Here is a 22,118-nt window from a genome sequence, read left to right on the forward strand (position 1 = left end):
AGGCATCAGCACTCATTACCAGTGCCAGGGTTCTCCCCAGAATTTTTTAGTATAGTGGAGGGGCTGGCAAAAATAACCCGCACCAACGCGCTGCGCTTTCATGAAAATGGGTTCATTTTGCAATGACAGAGGGTGTCAAATACTACAAGTATAATATACTGTTGTGATTCCTTTGTTGTGAAGTGGCAAAACGACTATTGTTTTGATCATTGCTCATTCACAAGTTTTTGCAGACAATGCTGACTGGAAAAGTGATGCCACTTGGCACAAAAATCTGTGAATTGTCATTAATTCTAGCAAAACTAACAAAGACTAGAAAGGCCGACATTTGCTTGAGAGCAAATACAGCATATTTCAGCCATCTCCCTCCCCATGCAACAATAGGCTATTTCAAAATCACCCATTTGAAAAATCACTTTTACTAATGACGGTTTAACCCAAAAATGAGTCTTACAAAATTCCCCCGTTCAAGAATGGACTCCAGTGCACCCTATGTGAATTTGCACAATAGACCAGTCCAGAAATACTCCCACTGAAACCTTGGCCTTTTGAATAAGAAACCAAATCCAAAATTGAATTTAGCAAAAAAGGTCCCAGTGCATAAAAAGGTATAATAGACCAGTCTAAAAACACTTCCACTAAAATTGAATTTTGAATCATCACCCGTTCAAAACTGAATTTGAAAAAATCCCCCTTCCGTGTGCAAAAAATGGACTCTTCCATGTAAAGTAGAGCAGTCCAAAAATACATCCGCTAAAATAGGACTTTGACATAATCACTGAAGTCCAAAAAATGGATTTAAAAAAAAGCCCCCTCTATGCAAGAATGGACTCTTCCAGAACACCCATGTAAAATTGCAAATTAGACCAGTCCAAAAATAACCCTACTGAAAGACTTTGACAAACTAGAAGTCACCAAAGTCCAAAATATGAATTTTGAAAAATCCCCCCTCCGTGCGAGAATAGACTCTTCCAGCACACATTCTGTAAAATTGCAAAATAGACCTGTCCAAAAATGCATCCACTGAAAGACTTCACCAGTCCAATGATGAATTTAAAAAAAAAACGAACCCCTCCGTGTAAGAATGGACTCTTCCAGATAATACCGGGCTCGCTGATTGGCTGCCACCCCCCCTCTTTAGGATATAGATTCAGGCTAAGTGATTGGTTACCTATCTAATTAGATTAAATAGACATATGGTCTCATAACACAGTAATTATCCGCGACCCCCGTCCCCAAAAGTAGTTCGGGTTAAAATAGTGCATCGCGGTACTTGCAAAGGCCGTATTTATTCTTCCGTGCACGACAGCGAGGTGGAATCTGTGGTGAATAGTAGAGGAATACATCGGCGTTCATATTGTATAAGTTGGATTACGTCGCTTTTTCGGCCGGCGGGAATTTGCGCCTTGATATGTTACCGGCACTTCCTGTTCGCCGCCTGCAGTTCCATGACCTCCGCTGGGGGTCAAATCAAAGTGTCTGTTATAGAAAAACGAGCCGGCAAATCTATGCTCATCTTCAGATATTTTGTAGCTTGTACCCTCAACTTCAACATACTAAATTCTTGTGAATTGTATCTGCACCCTACTATAGGTTTTGAGTCGTCGAACCACCTCACTTTGGGGTCCTTAACCATGTAAATCCCCATACCCGAAAAACTGTGTTCTGAGACCTTCATCCACAGCGTGAATTCCCCAGGGACGGACAAGCACATTAAATTTGACCGATATGTTGGTAATTGACCTCGGCTGACTTGAACTGTAACATTTTTGTTACCGTCTGACCCGCCGTTACCATGGCAACGGCCGCCTAGACCGTTCCCTATGCTTAAGTATAGGACTTAGTGCGGTCTAAAGCCCGCTCGACTCCCCCCCCCCCTTTTTCCGCCCTAAAAAAGACAAACCCCCAACCCCAATCACTCAGAACGGTAGAATGTGGTCTGGCAAGCTCCTTATAACAGAAAAAGTCAACCAGAATATCAAGTTTGTTGAGATAATGAGACCAATTGGCGGCCCCTCAGATAGTCCTTGTACAGTGCCGACACCTGTGCTAGGCGCCAAAGTGCAAAGTTGGCCATATCTCAGGAACCATTTGGATTTCTGCTCTAAAATTTGGTACGGTTTTGTATCTTGACTAGTTTTATTGTATGAACGTAAAGAAATCCAAGGTCAAGTTGGCTTAAGGTCTCATAACACAGTAATTATCCGCGACCCCCGTCCCCAAAAGTAGTTCGGGTTAAAATAGTGCATCGCGGTACTTGCAAAGGCCGTATTTATTCTTCCGTGCACGACAGCGAGGTGGAATCTGTGGTGAATAGTAGAGGAATACATCGGCGTTCATATTGTATAAGTTGGATTACGTCGCTTTTTCGGCCGGCGGGAATTTGTGCCTTGATATGTTACCGGCACTTCCTGTTCGCCGCCTGCAGTTCCATGACCTCCGCTGGGGGTCAAATCAAAGTGTCTGTTATAGAAAAACGAGCCGGCAAATCTATGCTCATCTTCAGATATTTTGTAGCTTGTACCCTCAACTTCAACATACTAAATTCTTGTGAATTGTATCTGCACCCTACTATAGGTTTTGAGTCGTTGAACCACCTCACTTTGGGGTCCTTAACCATGTAAATCCCCATACCCGAAAAACTGTGTTCTGAGACCATATATGCCAGTAGGTCCAATCTGCAGCTGGGGGTCAACGACCTTAAGGTCATTGACCCCTCTGGCTATTGGAAAATGACAAAAAAATCCCCAAATATATCATTTTGACGTAGTCTATGACAAAAATTATACATGTGTCATTTGAATAAATATCTAGTGCACCCTTTTACCAAAATTTAGGTCATTTGGTTTTAAAACCAGAGCACAATAGCCAAAAGTGTACTTTTTGGTCATAAAATGGCCAAATAATCGCAAAATTGAGCATTTTATTGTACCGTATGCCTCAAGTGTTATTGAATCCATGTGCGCATATGTCTAGGGCACTCCTATACTAAATTTCAGGTCATCCGGTTCTAAAACCAAGGTACAGGAGCCAAAAGTGTCCTTTTTTGGTAAAAAAATGACCAAAAAATCGCAAAAATAAGTATTTCGTTATACTGTACACCAAAACTGATATTGAATCTATATGGGGGACTTATCAAGGCACATCTGTACCAAATTTCAGCTCATTCGATTATAATACCAGGGTACAGGGGGCCCAAATATACAGTTTTGGTCTTAAGATGACCAAAAAACCTTAATAAAATCATTTAAGAGACAGATATGGAAAAAATGAAAAAAACGTCCGAGGGTATTGGCCCACTCTACCCTTGTGCCAAATTTCAAGTCATTCGGTTGAGGAACAAGGGAGATACCGTGTTCTGAAGATTTGACAGGAGAAAGAAAGAACTAGAAAGGCCGACATTTGCTTGAGAGCAAATACAGCATATTTCAGCCGTCTCCCTCCTCATGTAACAATAGACTGTTCCAAAATCACTCATGTGCAAAAATGGAACACTTCTGCTTAAAATGACGTCTAACTACTAATCACACTTATGAGCAAAAATGAATCTTACAAAAACCCCTTCAAGAATGGACTCAAAAAAATAGACGACTCCAAAAACACTTCCGCTAAGAAATGGAATTTGGAATCATCAGCCGTCCAAAACCATATTTGCAAAAAATCCCCCCTCTGTGCAAGAATCGACTCTTCCTGTTATACCCCTATGTAAAGTGGAGCGATCCAAAAATATATCAGCTAAAATAGTCAGCGAAGTCCACAAAATGAATTTTAAAAAAATACCCCCTTCGTCGAAGAATGGAATCTCCCAGCTCACCCTGCTTGAAATTGCACAATAGACAAGTCCAGAAATACTCACAGTACATGGCCTTTGTATAAGAAGCAACCCAGTCCAAAACTGAATTTAAAAAAAAGTCCCCCGTGCATGAATGGGCTCTTCCAGATAAAACAAGGCTTGCTGATTGGCTGCCGAATCCTCCTCATGTACAGTCTTCAGGTGGGGGTAAACTTCCATTTAACAAATGGAATTCGGAATCATCACCCATGTCCAAAACTGATTTTTTTTAAATCCCCCCCTATGTGCAAAAATGGACTGTCCCAGTAGTAGTCTTATGTCAAGTGGATCAGTGCGAAAACACTTCCGCTAAAAAAAACATTGGCATTATCACCAAAGTCTAAAAGTAAATTTTAAAATACACCCCCTGTCCAACAATGGACTCTTCCAGCAAAATAAGCTCGCTCATTGGCTGGCCATTAATTGGATTTACCTTGTCCACCAACCACCTGGATGTCTATGGACTAGGTAGGTAGGTAGATAATTGGATCTACCTGGCACACCTGTGGCCCTGACACACCAGAATGACCTAGAGGTCGTTGACCTCGGCACTCCAACCTTACCTATCCTAAACTCTCCCACAAAAACCTCCTTAAGGAGCCATTTTGAAGTGATTTATACTACATATTATACATGGATCCTTTGAATAAGTATCTAGGGCACCTCTGTGCCAAATTTCAGGTCATTTGGATGTAATACCATAGGTACAGGGGGCCAAAATATACAGTCTTGGTCCAAAAGTTGCAATAAAACCTCAATAAAATCATTTAAGGAGCAGATATGAAAAAAATAAAAAAAACACATTTGGGTATTGGCCCACTCTACCCTTGTGCCAAATTTCAAGTCATTTGGTCCAGAAACGGCGGAGATGAATCGCTTTGAAAATTTGACAGGAGAAAGAAAGAAAGAAAGAAACATTACGAATACAATATATTTCACCATACCTATGGTATGGCTGAAATATAAAGAAAGAAAGAAAGAAACATTACGAATACAATATATTTCACCATACCTATGGTATGGCTGAAATATAAAAATTGGGAAGAAACACACTAAATTTGAAAAATAGTATAGTGGAGCTGGCTGAGAGTATAGTGGAGGGCCTCCCTTATTCCACTCTCTGGGGAGAACCCTGAGTGCTGAAGATTTCTTAGCACTGGTGTTTTATCAATTCTTAGTACTGGTGTTGTTGGAGTCATGTGTTTGACTAGTGTAGAAGCATCATTGCTGGATTTATTGTTTTGTTACATAATGGTAAATGTAGTCTGTTTGAGTCATTGTTCTTGGATGTACAGTTGTTATACACACGTTGCGAGGAAGAAAGCCACGAAATTGAAAACGTGGACATTCATCCCTCATCACATCCCTTTAAGAGCACCTGTTTTGAAAATTAAAGGCCCTAACTCACTCATAAAGCGCCTCATTCTATTCCGAAAAGGCCCTGGCTATTAATATATAAACTCACCTATGAAGCGTTTCATTCTAAGTCAAAGTCATTCTATTTGCCATTTCGTGACTTCAGATGGGAAATGAGAAGTATTCTCCAATCAGAGTTTGGCTTGCAGGGATAGTAGTAGCCAGAATTTTTACGCCTGAAGAGAGCAAGCTAGTAAAAATCCTGGTCTCTACTATCCCAGCGACCCAACCTCTGCTTGGAGAATAAAGCGATGGGCTCCTTTGTGTGTGTGTGTGTGTGTGTGGGGGGGGGGGGGGGGGGTGGTATTGAGGCTATTTCTGACTATAAAATACTGGGAATTAATCATGTACATTATATCATACATAAGTAGACCGATTCATTGATAGAAGTCTTAATTCTAAGACGTTCTTTACTAATTGGTTCGTGGCTTGTCAAAGCTTTTTTTGTCATTAAAATATCATCTACATATAATATAGGATTAAAAACGCATCACAAGGCATTGTAGACTTAGAATTTTTTATTAATTCAGGTACAAGGTACAACACACTTGTCTCATGCAGTACTGGTGCAGAATTTTCAGGGGGTGTATACATTTGTGGGAAGGGCATACTCCTTGTAACACATAGCGCTGCTCTTACATTACCTGCTGACACCCCCACTTGGCAAGTGTATACATCTATCAACTATAATATGAAACTTTATTCCACAAACACTATCATATATTGCACTCAAGAGAGAAGCAAGAAAAGCACAACGGGGGTGTTAACAGTAAACGTAAGAGCGCCAAGGAAATGCTTAAATGTTTCTAGCAGTGTCACTATTGACACATAAATCTTAAAGGAAACGTACACAATCCTTATTTCTCAAGATGCTGTCTAACCGAGACGTTCAAATTGTAGTGTTGCTTCAGAAGCTGTTAACAGAACATTGAAGACGTTACCCTATAAGAACAGTGGAGGATAAGCAGTGCATATTGCATGGACAAGTCGCTCTTACAAGATTCTTCAGCACCCCACTGTACAGGGCAGCAGGAACAGATTATAGCAGTGATAAAGGAAGGTTTAAACATTACATTGTCATGAGTTCATATATAACACAAGTCTCGGTATAAGGGTCATCCTTACATAAACTAGAGGGGTATATCTGTAAGTATAGCACTGGCGGGTCTGTCTCGTTACGCTGCATAGAATTTTCCCTAACTCCTTCCGCAGTACATCTGAGAAACTTTGCTTCTCAAGAAGTGAAAACCTATTATCATCATTTACACACGTGTATATATTTATAGATATATTACTGTCATATGTATGTTGCGGCAAAATCTTCGTCCCCCACAATTTTTAACCCTACCCCGGCTATTGACTGGTCATTGAAATCTTTCGAAAACATTGTCTGACTACAGTTGCTTAGCTTAGAACTCAAGACTTATACGCTATATAGAAATCAGTTCTCATAGTATCGGGTTTACCCTTGTGATGGTCACATGATGTTCATGTGATTGGTCACATGATCATTTCCATTGGCAAGGTTAACAGTAAACCTTGCATGTCCGTCTTCTATATACAGAGAAAATGAGTTTAAAAACCTTCATTGAATCCACAGAAGAACGAACCAAAATGTTGACTTATTGCTAGGGTATACAATACAGAGCAGGAGAAAAACACCCCCTTCTTGTGGAGTAGGATGATCTCAAACACACTATCCAGATGAGGAGGAATCTACCATAAGCATATACAGAGAGGGGTGGAGATGCTACCATGAGGTCTATAATGTCTACGCTCACACCCCTCTGCTTCAGAATGGACTTGACCCTCGCTGTCTCCCCACGATTTGAATTTATACATTACAAATGTATATTGGAAGATTACACTGCATGCAACGGGGAGGTCAGCTTTTTTTATAAGGAAGGATAACATACAATCAAAGTCTTACTGCTTTTCAACGAAACAGATTTTTGCATCATCTTTACACACTTCCCTATATCCACCCTGCGTATACAAATTAGCCTGTTTGTAGCTCAATGAATACACATATATTTGATATATGAGTTGGGCCCGTGGGCATATTGGTCAATCAATAAAAAGTACTTATCATATAGTCCTTACCTATCATTGCACTGCTGGATATACTGTTTAATACTACTACATTGGTGGGACAACCTTACGGCCCCTCCCATGTAAAAATTTCAAAGTTATGTACATCATATTTAGAACGACAGGCATTGCCTTTGCACTAGGTCCCTTCTGATAAATAAATAAGGGTTATATATTACGTTCCATGGTACATATATGCACTCTTGGTGTTTCAAATTAACACTGAAAACGGAGAAAACATCATCATCATTTCATACTGCACTGGATGATCCTAACTTTTCTGATTCCAACTGCAACTGTGTTCTATAACACTGCCATCAACAATGTTAACAACAAAGGCAACAAAAAAACTTACCAAAAATATGTTCAAATCTATTATCATGTCAAAGTATAAAATAGCTAAGATATTTGAAACATTAAAGTAAAAGAAAGTAGGATATAAATGTATATATAAGTAAAATATTTTCTGTTAAAAGTTCTGTCTGAAGGAAAATACATAACAAAATGTCAGTCTTGTCAAAGGCAATAATGCCTCTGCAAAGAGGCTAAAATGCCCCCTATCAGCTCAACATATTATTGCAATTACTTTCAAAATAAAGGGTCTCAAACTATATTAGAATACATAAAGGTATGTGACTCAACATGAGACATACATTGCTCAATGATGAAATACACAACACCAAGATAGCTCAAAAGTATTGAAAATGTAAGATTTTGTTTCAACTTTAATTTGATTCTCCAATCACAAGTTTTTCTTTCACTTCAGTTATGTGTTTGATATGATTTTGTATAAATGTTGAGGCTTAACTCAAATAAACTAATAGTAGCAGTGCAGAAAACTTACAACTAAAAAATGAATTGGAAGATATCAAATCCAGAAAACCTGTAGATTGTGTGATTCTGACTGTAAAAAGAGCAAAGTTGGCAATTTTATATTGTCACCTTTTATAGAGAGAAACTTGGCATCTTCGCTTGCCTCAAAACTGGAATGATATACTACAAGGCTTTCTCCTGAAGCCAAAAAAAGCCTCAGTGAGGAAGTTGTGCATCTCACATGTCTCATGTTAGGCCACACACACACACAGTTTTGCAACAAAGTACTGCTTTCCTAAATGTCACAGACAAATTAGATTAAATATTTAGTACATCATTTAGGGCCTAGGAAAGAAAATGTTATGTTTCCTGTTAACCGATTGACCCTGGCAAAAGCCTGTAGCCATTTTTGGCAGGGGATATCAAAATGGATTTCTCGTCTTTCACACTGTGTTAACAGACTTGCATTTTGAACATAAGATGTAAAAATGTGTGGTAAACTTTGTACTTTTTTGTTTGAGATAAAACAAAATATTGAAAATTATTTTTACAATGCTATGACTACATTTGTTGAATCAGTTTAAAAAAAAAAAAAAACCTACTAAGTTTAATTTTTGTCAGGACCGTGTGATCGGAAACATAACATTAATTTTCTTAGGCCTAACATGATAGGCAGCTGGCAGCATTGGTGTTCCTCTCCCTATATCATAATGTAGTCAAACATGGTCAGCATGTTCCTAAGATTGTCAGCTCAATTTTTTTCTGAATTTTTTTACTATATAGTTTCCACTGATCACATCATTTTCTGAAGTTTCGTCCTCAAACTTAAGTTCAATGTCTCAAGAAATATGAAAGCAGGATATAAATAAATAAACTTGCGATCTCATTGCTTCCATTAAATCTCTCTTAAAAGTAAATAAATATTCAGTTTACTTAAAACTATTCATGGTGCTAATTGTTATGGGCTTTCTTGTCTTCCTACATTCTATCATATCTAATTTTCTTTAGCTTTTCTACAGAGAAAGAATATGAACAAGAAAATCAGACCTGTTGTTAATAGTTTGACAGGTATTACTGCGTTTTTTTCAATGTCTGACCATGTTCTAGTTCTTCTTTCTTCATCAACTTCTATATTCAAACAAATTGAGTACCATTTAGAAAATGACAGTGGAAGTCGACTATTTTACATGCATCTCTTTCATAAGACGATTGTAAAAATGCTTCTTTTTGTTCCGTTCTTCTACCCATATGTATCTATACTATCGTCCTGTCCGCTAACACTGTGCTATGTTGAACCACTCTAGGTAAGGATGCTACCACTACGGGGAAGGGGAGGGCAGGGTGCCCTCAGTACGCTGTATCTAGTGATGTCATTGATGCACGTCGTAGTGGTGGTCCGAATGTCGCTGGCTGGACCAATGAGGATGTAGGAAAAAGTTTGTACCAGCCAATCACCATGGTGGAGAGGTCGAGGTCGTCCAATACGATCTGAGCGACACCCATGAAGACTTTGCGCTCGTGCATACGGTTGTAGTCCCCCCACACTGTGATCTGTCACATGGACACAAATCAGGTAAGATTCTTCATGCGTGAGGCTGTGTTAGTTTGATTATATGTAAGACATAAATCTTTGTCTGTTTCAAGTCTGAAAGTCTTTCCTTCCCAAATAAATGTTTTCTACAATACTGCATGCACATAGCCATCACATAAACCACACAATGCAACTGCAAAACGAGCAAATATATGTCCCAAATATTGAAGAAAAAAATCTGAAAAAGAATAGCATTACTTATGTTGCAGAATGCCAAAAGAAAAATGAACAAGTAAAAGACCAAAATTGAAGAATCTATTGTTTGGTATACCATTCTCAACCCTCCGGACTACTTTGATTTTACGATGAGGGTAACGGTTTTTCCAAACTTTTTTTTGCACACTCGCACTGATCTTGGGCTACCCAGAGGATAGCATAACAGATACAACAACAGAAAAACTTACATATAAAGAAGTATGCATGTTTAGATATGGTAACAGAAATACATGGACAATGCAAATTAGCAATTGCTCAATTTACAAAACCATATCCAGTTGCTATTGCTATCTGGCATATCTTATTACATGTACATGGATGTCTGCCCTTCATGGACTTAGTGGCAATAGTGTGGCGTAACTGGTAGAGCATTCCGCTTGGAATTGAAAGGTTCCGAGTTCGATACCCACCATGCCCCGACGTTGTGCCCTTGTGAAAGACACTTTACACGAGCTACCCTGACGATGGAGTGATCCCCACCGAGCCTCTTTGTCTAATATGTTTAACTGTGTGCCAAAATGCACACTACGGATTTGGTGCGCCAATGTGCCAACATTTGCACATTGGTCTCCCACCAATGACTAATAATTAAAAAAAAAAAATACATGGACTGACCTGTAGAATTTTGCCCCTAAAAGGCTCTTGGAAGACCAGCTGTTCCTGGTATAGTGGGTCGAGCGTGCGGCGGGCTGTCTTGGTCTTTAGTTTGGCCATGCACCGCTTCCCTTCCATCAGGTACACTTTCACATATGGAGCTGTAAGGGATAAAATCACCTCATCAGTGTCCTAGCCAGCACAATATGAGCATTGAGACCCCCTAAGCCATAATTTGGACCCCTATGCAAGTACCTATACTGCGCCTCAGCCCCCTAAGTTGTCTTTCAACCTGTAATACTGTAGATGCGTTTAAGTTCGCGGGGATTTACTTTCGGGGTAGTGGGAAAATGGAGTGTTCGCGGTGGTTTTAAGTTCTTGGAAGCGCCATAGACTGTAGTTACATAAAACCACCACAAACATTTCTGCACTTACAGTGTTTCTTCTGATCAACATAAGCTGTCATTTGTTTGCTTGTCTTCCTATTTTGCTGGTATTTGGGTCTGACTGTACACTCCTGTGGAAGCTGAGAGCCTGAGTTCACTCCAGAGAACTGACTCCAACAAATATTTTATCTAAAGATACAGTATGATCTGGATAGGGCAATAAATATGTTATAAAGTCTGTAACACTCCAATCCTGACTCAGAAAAGTTGATAGCAATTGTTGTATTGATGTAATTCTCAAACTCATATATATGACATGCTACTATCATATATACTTTTAGAGTTTTCCTGTTCAGTTCAGGCAAACTTTACCGACTGGGTCCTGACACAGATAACTTTGCTATGTTGCTGACTTGACTTTGATTTCTTCTGCTGCTGTTTGAGTCATGTGGCATCTGGCTCTCTCTCTCCTGATGGACTATTCCCTCTATTTTGTCAGGCAAAAAGCATCACTCTTCTGCTACTGTCTCAAAGTCTATCTTACACCCCCCTCCCCACTATTTTGATTCCTTATACACATGTAGTAATAATAGCAACCTTAACAATGGCAATGATTTCAATTCTTGTGTAGAAAAGTAATATCATCTTAGTTTTGGTGACATTCTTTTAACTTTTCCTTTGTATGTGGACTAATGAGCAATCAAGGAGACTTTTAATTAACCACAGAGAGTGCAGAGGTTAATTATAATACAGAAGTTTTCAGGGGGTTATGAAGTTTTCTGAAGTTTAGTTGAAACTATTTCATCATGTATTAGTTCATGCTTTACTGGTTTCATCCTTGCTGCTTATTAAAGACAAGTTTGGTTATAGAATGTAGAAATATAGGAAAATGTGGAGGTTATCACATTGAGTGCGACCAAAAGGGAGTCTAGATTTCACGTGAAAAAAGATTGGTTCAAAAGTATTAGTAGTTGATTGATTGGCAGGCATTCAAGGTCGTCATGCAGGGTGCATTCTATACCCAGGATGCACTTCACCCACCTGGAACTTCAGCGGCCGCTGAGTTGCGTTGTGATAGAAGGACGGAAGAGTCCATTATGTTTAAATTTGGGAGGACTAGGGAGGAAATGGAGCCTGTGGGCACTAATATGGCCTGGGTTATATTAATGAAGAAATTTGTGTTAATGACGCTAAATTCTGTTTATTAATTGTACTGATTCAAGCTTATAGCTGTGTTTCTATCATCAATAACCTGCTGTAACAATTAGTAACATCAATGAGATACTGTCATTATGTGTACTCAACGGAAAGCATACTACCAGCATTCAATCCATGCAACTGTAGTTTTTCACTATTGCAGCCGGAAAATATATAACTTAGAACCTACTACAAAATGGCTAAACACAAGTAGCTAATAAAACAAATGGAGCAACATAAGGAAAATGGCATGTCATGCTTTTGTATTCTAGCATTTCTAGTTTGTATGCTGAACAAAAGTTAAATAAAACTACATGCAACTTGATAATTCATTGAAATTTCTATTTATGAATGACTAACAACTTTGCAAAGCGATTCACTAAACAATTACATAATTGCAGCTGAAAAATATACAACAAAAAACCTACATGTATACATGTATAGCTACTACAAAATCAGTAAACACAAGTAGCAAAAAAGACCCTACTACTCTACTGACAATGATATAGATATGTACACTGTTAAATGAAGTAAGAACACATGGTTCGTACCAGGCAGTACGTTGGCCTCAGGTTTGGGAATCAAACCCCGCGCCCGGATGATCTCCACCTCCAGCTGTCCGCGCCGGTCCATCAGCCCCACCTGGATGTCCCCCAGACAGGGGGCGCCCAGCACCTGTCTCCCCACCAGCTGGGCCGGCCCCAGCCCGTCCAGAAAGTCGTTGATGGGCCCGTCCAGCCTCAAGCTAGATGGGAACCACACGCTGTAAGTTTGCGGAGAGAGGAGAGACGAGGACAGGGTGGTTAGAGCAGGGTGGGAGTCAGACGGTGTTAAACACACGCACGGAAAACAAGACAGTTAGTTAGGCAGGGTTTGTGGTTTGCTTCACAGATCATCACTCTTTTTTGTTTTGTTTTTAGGTTTATCAGAACACACACACGGAAAACAAGACAGTTAGTTAGGTAGGGTTCCTGCTTTGCTTTGCAGATCATCACTCTTTTTCGTTTTGTTTTTAGGTTTGTCAGAACACACAGTCACACAGGAAACAAGACAGTTAGTTAGGCAGGGTTCCTGCTTTGCTTCACAGATCATCACTCTTTTTCGTTTTGTTTTTAGGCTTGTCAGAACACACAGTCACACAGGAAACAAGACAGTTAGTTAGGCAGGGTTCCTGCTTTGCTTCGCAGATCATCACTCTTTTTCGTCTTGTTTTTAGGTTTGTCAGAATACACACACGGAAAACAAGACAGTTAGTTAGGCAGGGTTCGTCATGGTAGACAAGATTTCCAAACTGGTTTTCAGTACAAAATGAGCAGGTTTGAGTCTACATTTGAGTCTAAACACACACAGGAAACAAGACAGTTAGGCAGGGTTTGTGGGTTGCTTAGCAGATCGATTTTAGTCTTGTTAAAAAATGGTAGTGAAAAGTTAATCTAAAATCCAAGAGGAATGTGTTTTGAGCCTTTCCAAAAGATAAAACGTTGCTGAAGAATTATTCGCTATGGGATGGATGTGGCCTCTGAACAGTTAGTCAGAATTAACTAAACACACAAGAAAAACAAGACAGTTAGGCAGGGTTCCTGGTTTGCTTGGCAGATTGATTTTAGTCATTTTAGGAAATGAGAGAGAAAAGTTGAACTAAAGTCCAAGACAGAGGCATCTTGATCGATGAGCCTTTTTTAAAAGTCTTTAATTCTTTTTGAAAATTTCTACAAATTGTGTGTGAGTTCTGACTACTGCTTTAAAAATATTATTCATTGTTCATTTCTTGATAATTGAAAGTGTTTGGCAATAGGAGCCTCTCAAGAAGCCTGTTTTCAGGACTGAAATTTAAGTACCAAATTAGTAAATATCTTTTAATTTGTGCTTTATTTATTCAGAATTAAAAAAATAATTTCAACACCCACAATGTCTTAACATGATATGTCTTGAGGAAACTATTAAAGGGAAACAATGGTGTGGTGAAATTAATAATGGATGGAGGAACATGAAACAATGGAGCATGAGCTACAAAGGACAATGGATCACAAAGGGGACAAATCTATTGGATGTGAACACATGACATTGTGACAATGTACATGTACAAGTACATCATGAACAACTTAAAACCATATCAACATGTGTGATACTAGTTACAACACCACCTAAGACAATCAGATGACATAGTGTTCAACTTAAGATGCAGAAAGAGCAAAAGAAGTATTGAAGATGATACTACACAATGATTATATTACAATTATCATATGATTTGGTGCCCAACAAATAGCTACCCAATGAACCAAGGACACCACTACCAAGGAGAAATTTTGCCATAAGCACGAAGAAGAGGGCTATCCAATGGTAATTTGACATTTAGTACTAAGAATAAGGCCACCTGGTAGAAATAAGTCATTCAGTATCATGGACATACACATCTAATGAATTTTAACATTTAGCACAAATGACAGAGACATCCTAATAAAATTTGGTATTCAGCACCAAGGACAGCAAAATCCAATGAAAATTTGGTATCAAGCACTAAGGACAGGGAAACCCAATGGAAGTTTTGCATTGAGCACCAAGGACAGGGAAATTCAATAGAAGTTTGTTATTCAGCACCAAGGGCAGGGAAACCCAAAGAAGAATTGACATTCAGCACTAAAGGCAGAGAAACGCAATGGAAATTTTGCATTCAGCCCCAAGGACAGGAAAAAAATGATGACAATATTGTTTTGGATTGTGCAAAAGTAAACAGCAGACAACTATAAAGTGAAAAAAACAATCATCATTGTCAAACTCTGACATTGTTTTGTGTCAAAGTGGGAAAAGACAAATTACATCTATCTAGACATGTATAATATATTATATATGGACAGTTTTTACAATCTACTACCATTGCATTGCACAAAAAACTGATGAAAGATTTACCATTGACAAGGAACATGATAGCACAACCCTACATACCATGCAAAATGTCGATTTGACTAAGAAGCTGATTTGACACACCCAAAAGTGACATAGTTTTTTATTATGTGTACTATGTATCCCCTATGTAAAGATAGTAGATGAGTACCAAACATTCGAGTAGCCTTGCACAGTAACACCAATTTCTGGGTCATCTGTGTGCTATTTTTTCATTGCTGTCACTACATGATTCATTATTTTATGTGCACAATAACAACAAAATGAAAAGCTACTTCATTGACTATTAGAAAGTTTAAGAAAAGATTTCAAGATGACTTGGGAAGATCTGGAGATGATATGAAAAGATCTCAAAATGCTTTGAAAAGATCTCAGGGCACTTTCAAAAGATCTCAGGATGCTTTCAGAAGTTCTCAAGATGCTTTGCAAAGATGTTTCATAGTAAAACTTACGCTGTCATGCTGGAGGAGTCAGAGCTGAGGCTGCCGGTAGACTCAGTGCTCGCCTGGCGTCCGATGTTCTGCATGGACGCTGGACTAAACAAGCCGCTGCGAGGAGACTTCCCAGCATCTGAGAAAAACACAACAAAATAATTGATAAAGGATGACAATATTGCATGTTGGCCCTGCTCCACATACAATATGTACTCTGATAAATGTAATTTTGTATTGATACCAATAAAGCTGTTATTTTAATGAAATTACACGCAGAAGATTTCTAAATTCAAACAACTCAATGCCATTATGAGCTGAAAATCTGCCTGTTATCAATATAAATCTGCCTGTAATGAATCTCTCTATATATATGGTGACCAGCCCCTTCAGGTCTGTCCTGTCACTTGCTACAGGATGTAATCAAACGCCACAGGTTTTTGCTACTTTTCAAGAAACCATGGTAACAGCTGTCTGTTCTAGGTCATTGACCTAATTTGTTTGGAGAAGAAGAAGGAGAAAAAAGGAAGCAAAAACAATATGTTTCTCTGCCATGGAGGTAAATATGAGATTGCGTGTGAGATTGCGTGGCCCAGTGGCAGCGTGTTTGCCTCGGGACCAAGAGGTCTCAGGTTCGAATTCGGCTGTGTGTCACCGATCTTGTGCCCTTGGCAAAGGCACTTTACATGGCTTTCCTCACTCACTAATGAGTACTTAGCTTTGGCTAGGGCCATCCCTCGGATAGGACGTAAAATTGTGGTCCCTTGTCTGGGGAAAGCCATACCCCAGGCATGTTAAAGAACCCACCACACGTGCGATGGTGCAGTGTGAGTAGTTCAAAACAAACAGTCCCTTGGCCACACCTGGGGCAATTACTGTCGTATTGAGGTCACCTGAGTGGCGCCAAATGGCAGCTCGCTCCAGACACTTGCAATTCAGTCCTGCTGGGTGATAATCGGTCCCTAACGCCCCCTCAGTGCTGTACGACAGCATCCTGGCAGATGAAAATTTGTCAGCCCGGCTGCTAAGCTGAGGTCAGGGTAAACATAGAAAAACATATATAAAAAGCTTATTTTCTTTACCCGTAGCAGACAGCTGGGAGGTGCTGGAGCTCTTCTTTCTCGACAGTCCCATGAAGGCCATCATCTTGCTGCTGGTCGATGTCTTCCGCATCCGCCGCCGGTTGTCCATGGAAGAGACGGCCGTGTCGGACACGCTGCCGTCGTTGCGGTCGTACATGTACATCTCCGCACTGCTGGTAGAGCGGGTCGGGAACCGTGAGCCGCCCGGGGGTGGGGGGTGCCGCATGCCTGGGGCCAGGTTACTACGGGAACCAAGCAACAACTTCTAAACAAATTGTACTCTCACAAATCATGTGTAACTCATCTGTGTTTGTTGTAGAAACTACATGGTTGATTCTTTTGGTACCTGTCAAAGATGTTAGAATCTTTACACAAGTACAAGTATATAATAAATGGCATTTTGACCCATTTGTTATTTACCTGGAGCCAGGTTAATGGAAGCCTCGTAACAACTTAACTAAACAAATTCCACACTTATAAATCATGTGTAACTCCTCTGTATTGTAGAAAATAAATAGTCGATTCCTTTGGTACCTGTGAAAGTCCAGTCAATTCCAATGGTGTTAGAATGTTTACACAAGTCAAGTACTTCAGAAGTATCATTTTGACCCATGTTCTTTGCTTCTTATTTTCCTGGAGCCAGGTTACTATGGAAGCCAAGTGGCAAACTTCTATACACCTTTGAAGGTAGTTATAAGATTTGCAAAGTTAAAATGTATAATAGTTTTGATCTCCTCTGTACTATCTTTCTGGTGGATTCCATGGGCAACCATCAAGTAAAAAATTGTTCTACCTAAGCACAAGTCCACATATGACACATCTTTATCCCTGCTTTTTACACTACTTGGACCCTTTTGGTTTTACACGAAGTCTTGTACATTAAAGCATCATTAGTAAAAGACATGTTGAAGCCCATGACTGACCCAGGATGTAGGAATGTCAATTAGTTGAATGTGGACTGGCTAGGGTAAACAGGTTACTTTATTTGCTTTATCATTAGGCCAAACAATTTTCATCTTAAAAGCCAGCTTTTCTAAAAATTCCATAATTGGAAGAAGTTAAAAAAATCATCTAGTGTGGACTTCTTTTTTATTACACATGCTCATTCAAGTCAACATTCATGTCAACACCTTCAAGTCAATGGAAACATAAATTTGAATATTGCAGTATCTTGTGAAAAAGTGAAGGATTTACATGTTTTATCATCGTGAAAAGCAATCATTGGCAACTTTCCCTCACCATCTATCAGTTACCAAACAAGATTACTCTTTGAAGGGAGACTGGACAAAATTAATGTACGTGCTCACACAGTTGATATCCATAAAGTCAGGTTTTTGTGACCTGAACTGATTACTTCCACGAACAAGACATTTAGTTCGACAGACTTGAGTGAACATGGTATTGGTCTGCCACATTAACAGGGGATTGGACCAAGTAGATACGGAGAACGTCACAGATTTTCATACTCAAGTTTTTAGAATGTTGTCAAATTCGTTCTTGGTCATCATTCCTTCAATACTTATCTGGGCCAGGTGTTTTTTCTTCAAGATTTTGTGTTCTTGATGGTAGCTTACAAAAGGAATAGTGTTTTTGACTGCAATGTTTCTGGTACATTTTAAGTGTATATTGTGTGAGAAAAATTGGTGACAATACAGGATATCTTGTTTTTTTTTCCACTCAATTTAGTCCTATACTTACATAGCTTCAATTATGAATCATTTGTTGTCATCTATTACATTGTAGTTACTATTGGAAATGTAAGGGCAAAATTCACTCATAACAAAATCCCCACCAAAAAGCATGAGAAATTAGTAGTTATAGGTTAAACTTTACATTTACTGAAAAGGCTCAGCATTCAATATTATATAACATCTCTTGTTTAATTTTTATTACTTAACAGTTGTTTATAATTGCTATTAAGACTTGAAATTGGATATCAAAGGGAACATCCCTAATGCCGACATATACCTAATCCTAAACTACTTTGGAATGTAAGATATGCATGAGTGTCCATATACAATAAGGTCCAATAACAATGGACTACTATTAATAAAAAACATCAAGGTCACAACATATGCCTAAATTTGCAGTCTGCAACAGCTGAACACTGTAAAATCTGTTTTAATTCACACTTTCTGGGAGGTTGATGAGCAAATTGCCTTAGAACAGCCACATTCACTTGTTCAGCACCAAGGACAGGCACTAAGCACAAAAGAATGGCGATTCCTCTCTCTCATTATAGCTGCCTCCAGCTTATTCTTTTTTCATTTCTATTTGTCAATTGGTACCCCAGTTGATAATTTTTGCTTTTTAGCAGTCATTTCAAGCTTAGCATGCATTTTTATCAATTTCTTGTTATGAAGTTCAGATTTTTTTTAGGGATGGGTGAAAGTTTTCTCCGTCCAAACAAGAAAATCTGCCTCCCAGGATGGTAGGATGGGTCCTGGAGACAGCCCTGCTGATGTCTTCAGTTTATCAATGCACTTAGCTCTGTGCTGAGACTTTAAGAGGGCAAAATTTAAAGATGAAAAGTACAATTGCACACCAAGACATGAACATTTCATTTTTCAGTTGTTGGAGATGTGTGAGCTACCTAAACCTCAACCCAGGCTCTGTAAAGCACAATTATCCAATGGTCTGCAATAACTTGATTTTACACATTACTGGAGCTACATTGATGCCATGAATCAATGCCTGATGCATTAGTTATTTTACCAGTCGTGAGTAATGTCATGTAAAAATTGATCCTACAGGTTTACAGGAGATGACTGATTTGATGCATCGTTTTCCGGAAGAGGCTGTCAAAATGTATGAAGAGTGAAATAAAATTTCTAATGAAGATTGCTAGTTGTGACACTAATGGTAAACTATCCCATAATCAAAATTGATGAGTGCAAGGGTCCCACCTATTTTTACCTAAACTTGACAGAGTGCCGTTCACCTATGCATACAGGTATCATCACCATTTATTACTAATTGTAAAGATAGTTCTACAAATGTCTGATAATGATAAAAAGTTGGAATAACTTTTTGCCTTTATGTCACCAGATTCACATTAATACTGGACTATTACAATAAAAACATTTGCATAAGTTTTGCAGATACTGTAACAGTAGCATTTGTCTCAAGAGACCATAAAATATCTAAAACATATCATCAAATTGTAAGACGGTTACAATAACTTTTTCAAAGTATCAAAATGATAAGGATGATTGAGAATAAATTTCATGTGTGATTTTACATTATTATATAAGAGTAAACAGAAAGACAGCAACAAAAAATCACAAAGGAAACAAAGAGACATGCTGATACTTTATTTTTTGTTAAAACACAAAAAATAACATTTTCACCGTGCAAGACATAATCATACACAAGACACAACACAAAAAATGCATGCAAATATATTAATGTAATATTTCTCTGTTTTCATATACATGTTTAAGGTTTAATATTTACATAACAAATTGTCCTATCTACCAACCTAATTGATATATAAAGACCATGCTTGTGCTTTATATCTTTCATGTTTGTCTATTAGCTTTGAAATATTTTATTATATAGTATTCTAGATGGTTCTGACATAATTTTCAATGACACTGATTTTGATTGATCTTTTCTATGGCACACTATCATTGAGGAAAGTATTAAAACCAATAACTGTAATGTAGTTTTCATGCTTCTGCTATATACTAGACATGATCAGTGGAATCTTAGCCTGCATTAATTGAAACCTTAAATGACTCTGACAGAGGCTTGTACATTAAGATGTAGGAGATTTTGTCAGGAACTTTCTTGAGCCAAAAGCAAGAGGTAACTATATTTTCATACTTTTGGTGGTAAAATTTCCACAGTCAAGGTCATTTAAGAATAAATATTTTAGCATTTGAATGTCTAAGTTTGATCAGAAATGCTTATAAAGCCACTTGTCATGTATTGAGCCAATTGTAAAAGTAAAATGATAGTGTGGTTTCCTTTATTTTCATATTAGAAAATTTAAGATATACTTTGATTGCACATATGTGCCTGCTTTATATGCAAAACATTTAGAAGTATTATTTTAAAACAACATACTCCTTTTTAGATTGCATAATTTTCCCTTTTTATGTACGAATGTCATGATCATAACCTGAAACATATTCAGAGCTGCATTATTCTAAATTGTAAATGTAAAATTGCACAATCAGAAATAAACAAACCAAAATACAACACAAAGTTATCTAATTAAAGACCTTATCAAAAATGATCACCAAATTAGACATAGTGACCAAAAACTGGCAAGAAGATATTTACATGAATATTAAATTGTACTTATACTGACCATATCTCATCTTGATAAATCATAACATTTACTCTAATTGTGGCTTTAATATGATATGTATTCGATGTTAAGATAAAAACGAAAAAAGCAGAGTAGACTTTGTACATGTGTTGTGATATGTAGAACAAGTTTGTAACACTAACTCTGCAACAAAATCAAACTTCTGAAGAGAAGAGCAAATTTCAAAAGCTAGCTAAAATAGAAATAAATGCCAAATCTATAATTTTATGTACAGCAAAGAAAAGTTTGAAACTAAATACACATCACTCATCAACAACCGTCAACCCAAAATATTTATCACCAGCTGCCTATAAAGTAATAACTTTGTACATATTTACGCTGTAATTCATAATCCTAACAGTTATATGAGCATCTTCCAAGTGTTAGGAAATCTGTGCACATTTGCTTTCATTTAAGCTGTAAATTTGCAATTATTTGGGACAGCTCCTTCTGATTTAAGGATTTTTTGTGCTAGTATTCTGTACACGTACATGTATCTTGCCGGCTGCGTCATCTTTTTCTTCAAGGATATGTTCTTTTGGCTCAATGTAAGAGACTGGGAAAACAAGGCTCCCAGCAAACAAATTATTTTATAAAGGGTTGCTTTTTGTCGACAGAACAAAGACGTTAAAAATTGTGTGGCAATGGACCAATATTTTCTGAAAGTCCACAACACATTAATCAACTTCTCAACATTACATACTACTAAACTGCATAGACGATCATCACCAAGTTCTCTCATTATCATGAATACAGCTAGTTTTCCAATTTTTAGTTTCCAGCTTTTCTAACTCTTGTCATTAATCATCTTCATTGGGTTTAAAGCAAGCATAGAGCCCGGATCTCTTCCGACTTTTCTTTTCTTTGGAAGATGGGATCAATTCGGTTTCCTCTGCCTCAAACTCCTCAAGAATCGCATCGGCTCTCCTCCCCTTTTTGTCTGGGTTTGCGACCGAGTTCTGAGGCGTGAGGCCTCTGAGTTTGTGCTTTATCTCATGGTCAGTGGGGGTATGAGTCAGGGCATCTTTTCTACGGGCACTACTACCAGCGGTACTGCAACAAAACATAAAGACAACACAAAATTAAGGGTGCGTCGGGCCTTGCTGTAGCCTAGTATCCATTCTATTTTTGCCCAGTCCCTTCCTCCTGTACCTAATATTCTGGCACCCTTTAATACAGAAACAATTAGCATTTGAATAAAATATAGGAGACCTGATTGGCTCAAAGTTGCACACTTTTCCTTAGCTAGC

At 38.3% G+C, this 22,118-nt stretch overlaps 1 protein-coding gene across 5 annotated transcripts in view; it reads right to left on the reverse strand.

The window, feature by feature from the left end:
- Positions 1 to 5,748: 5,748 nt before the first annotated feature.
- LOC118404830 (regulating synaptic membrane exocytosis protein 2-like) overlaps positions 5,749 to 22,118 on the reverse strand; it is a 186,015-nt gene continuing 169,645 nt past the window's right edge. For 3 of the 5 annotated variants that reach the window (XM_035804193.1, XM_035804195.1, XM_035804194.1), the window contains 6 exons: positions 16,551 to 16,792; positions 15,490 to 15,607; positions 12,688 to 12,899; positions 11,981 to 11,998; positions 10,575 to 10,714; positions 5,749 to 9,703 (listed from right to left, as the gene is read on the reverse strand). In XM_035804193.1, the coding sequence (XP_035660086.1) occupies positions 9,500 to 9,703; positions 10,575 to 10,714; positions 11,981 to 11,998; positions 12,688 to 12,899; positions 15,490 to 15,607; positions 16,551 to 16,792 (934 nt within the window). In that variant the 3' untranslated portion in view covers positions 5,749 to 9,499. Of the gene's footprint in view, positions 9,704 to 10,574; positions 10,715 to 11,980; positions 11,999 to 12,687; positions 12,900 to 15,489; positions 15,608 to 16,550; positions 16,793 to 19,840; positions 21,922 to 22,118 lie in introns of those variants that run through there. The other 2 variants (XM_035804192.1, XM_035804196.1) reach the window with 2 other exon arrangements.

The sequence above is a fragment of the Branchiostoma floridae genome, chromosome 17 (genome assembly GCF_000003815.2).
Source record: "Branchiostoma floridae strain S238N-H82 chromosome 17, Bfl_VNyyK, whole genome shotgun sequence".
In the NCBI taxonomy this organism is placed as follows: domain Eukaryota; kingdom Metazoa; phylum Chordata; class Leptocardii; order Amphioxiformes; family Branchiostomatidae; genus Branchiostoma; species Branchiostoma floridae.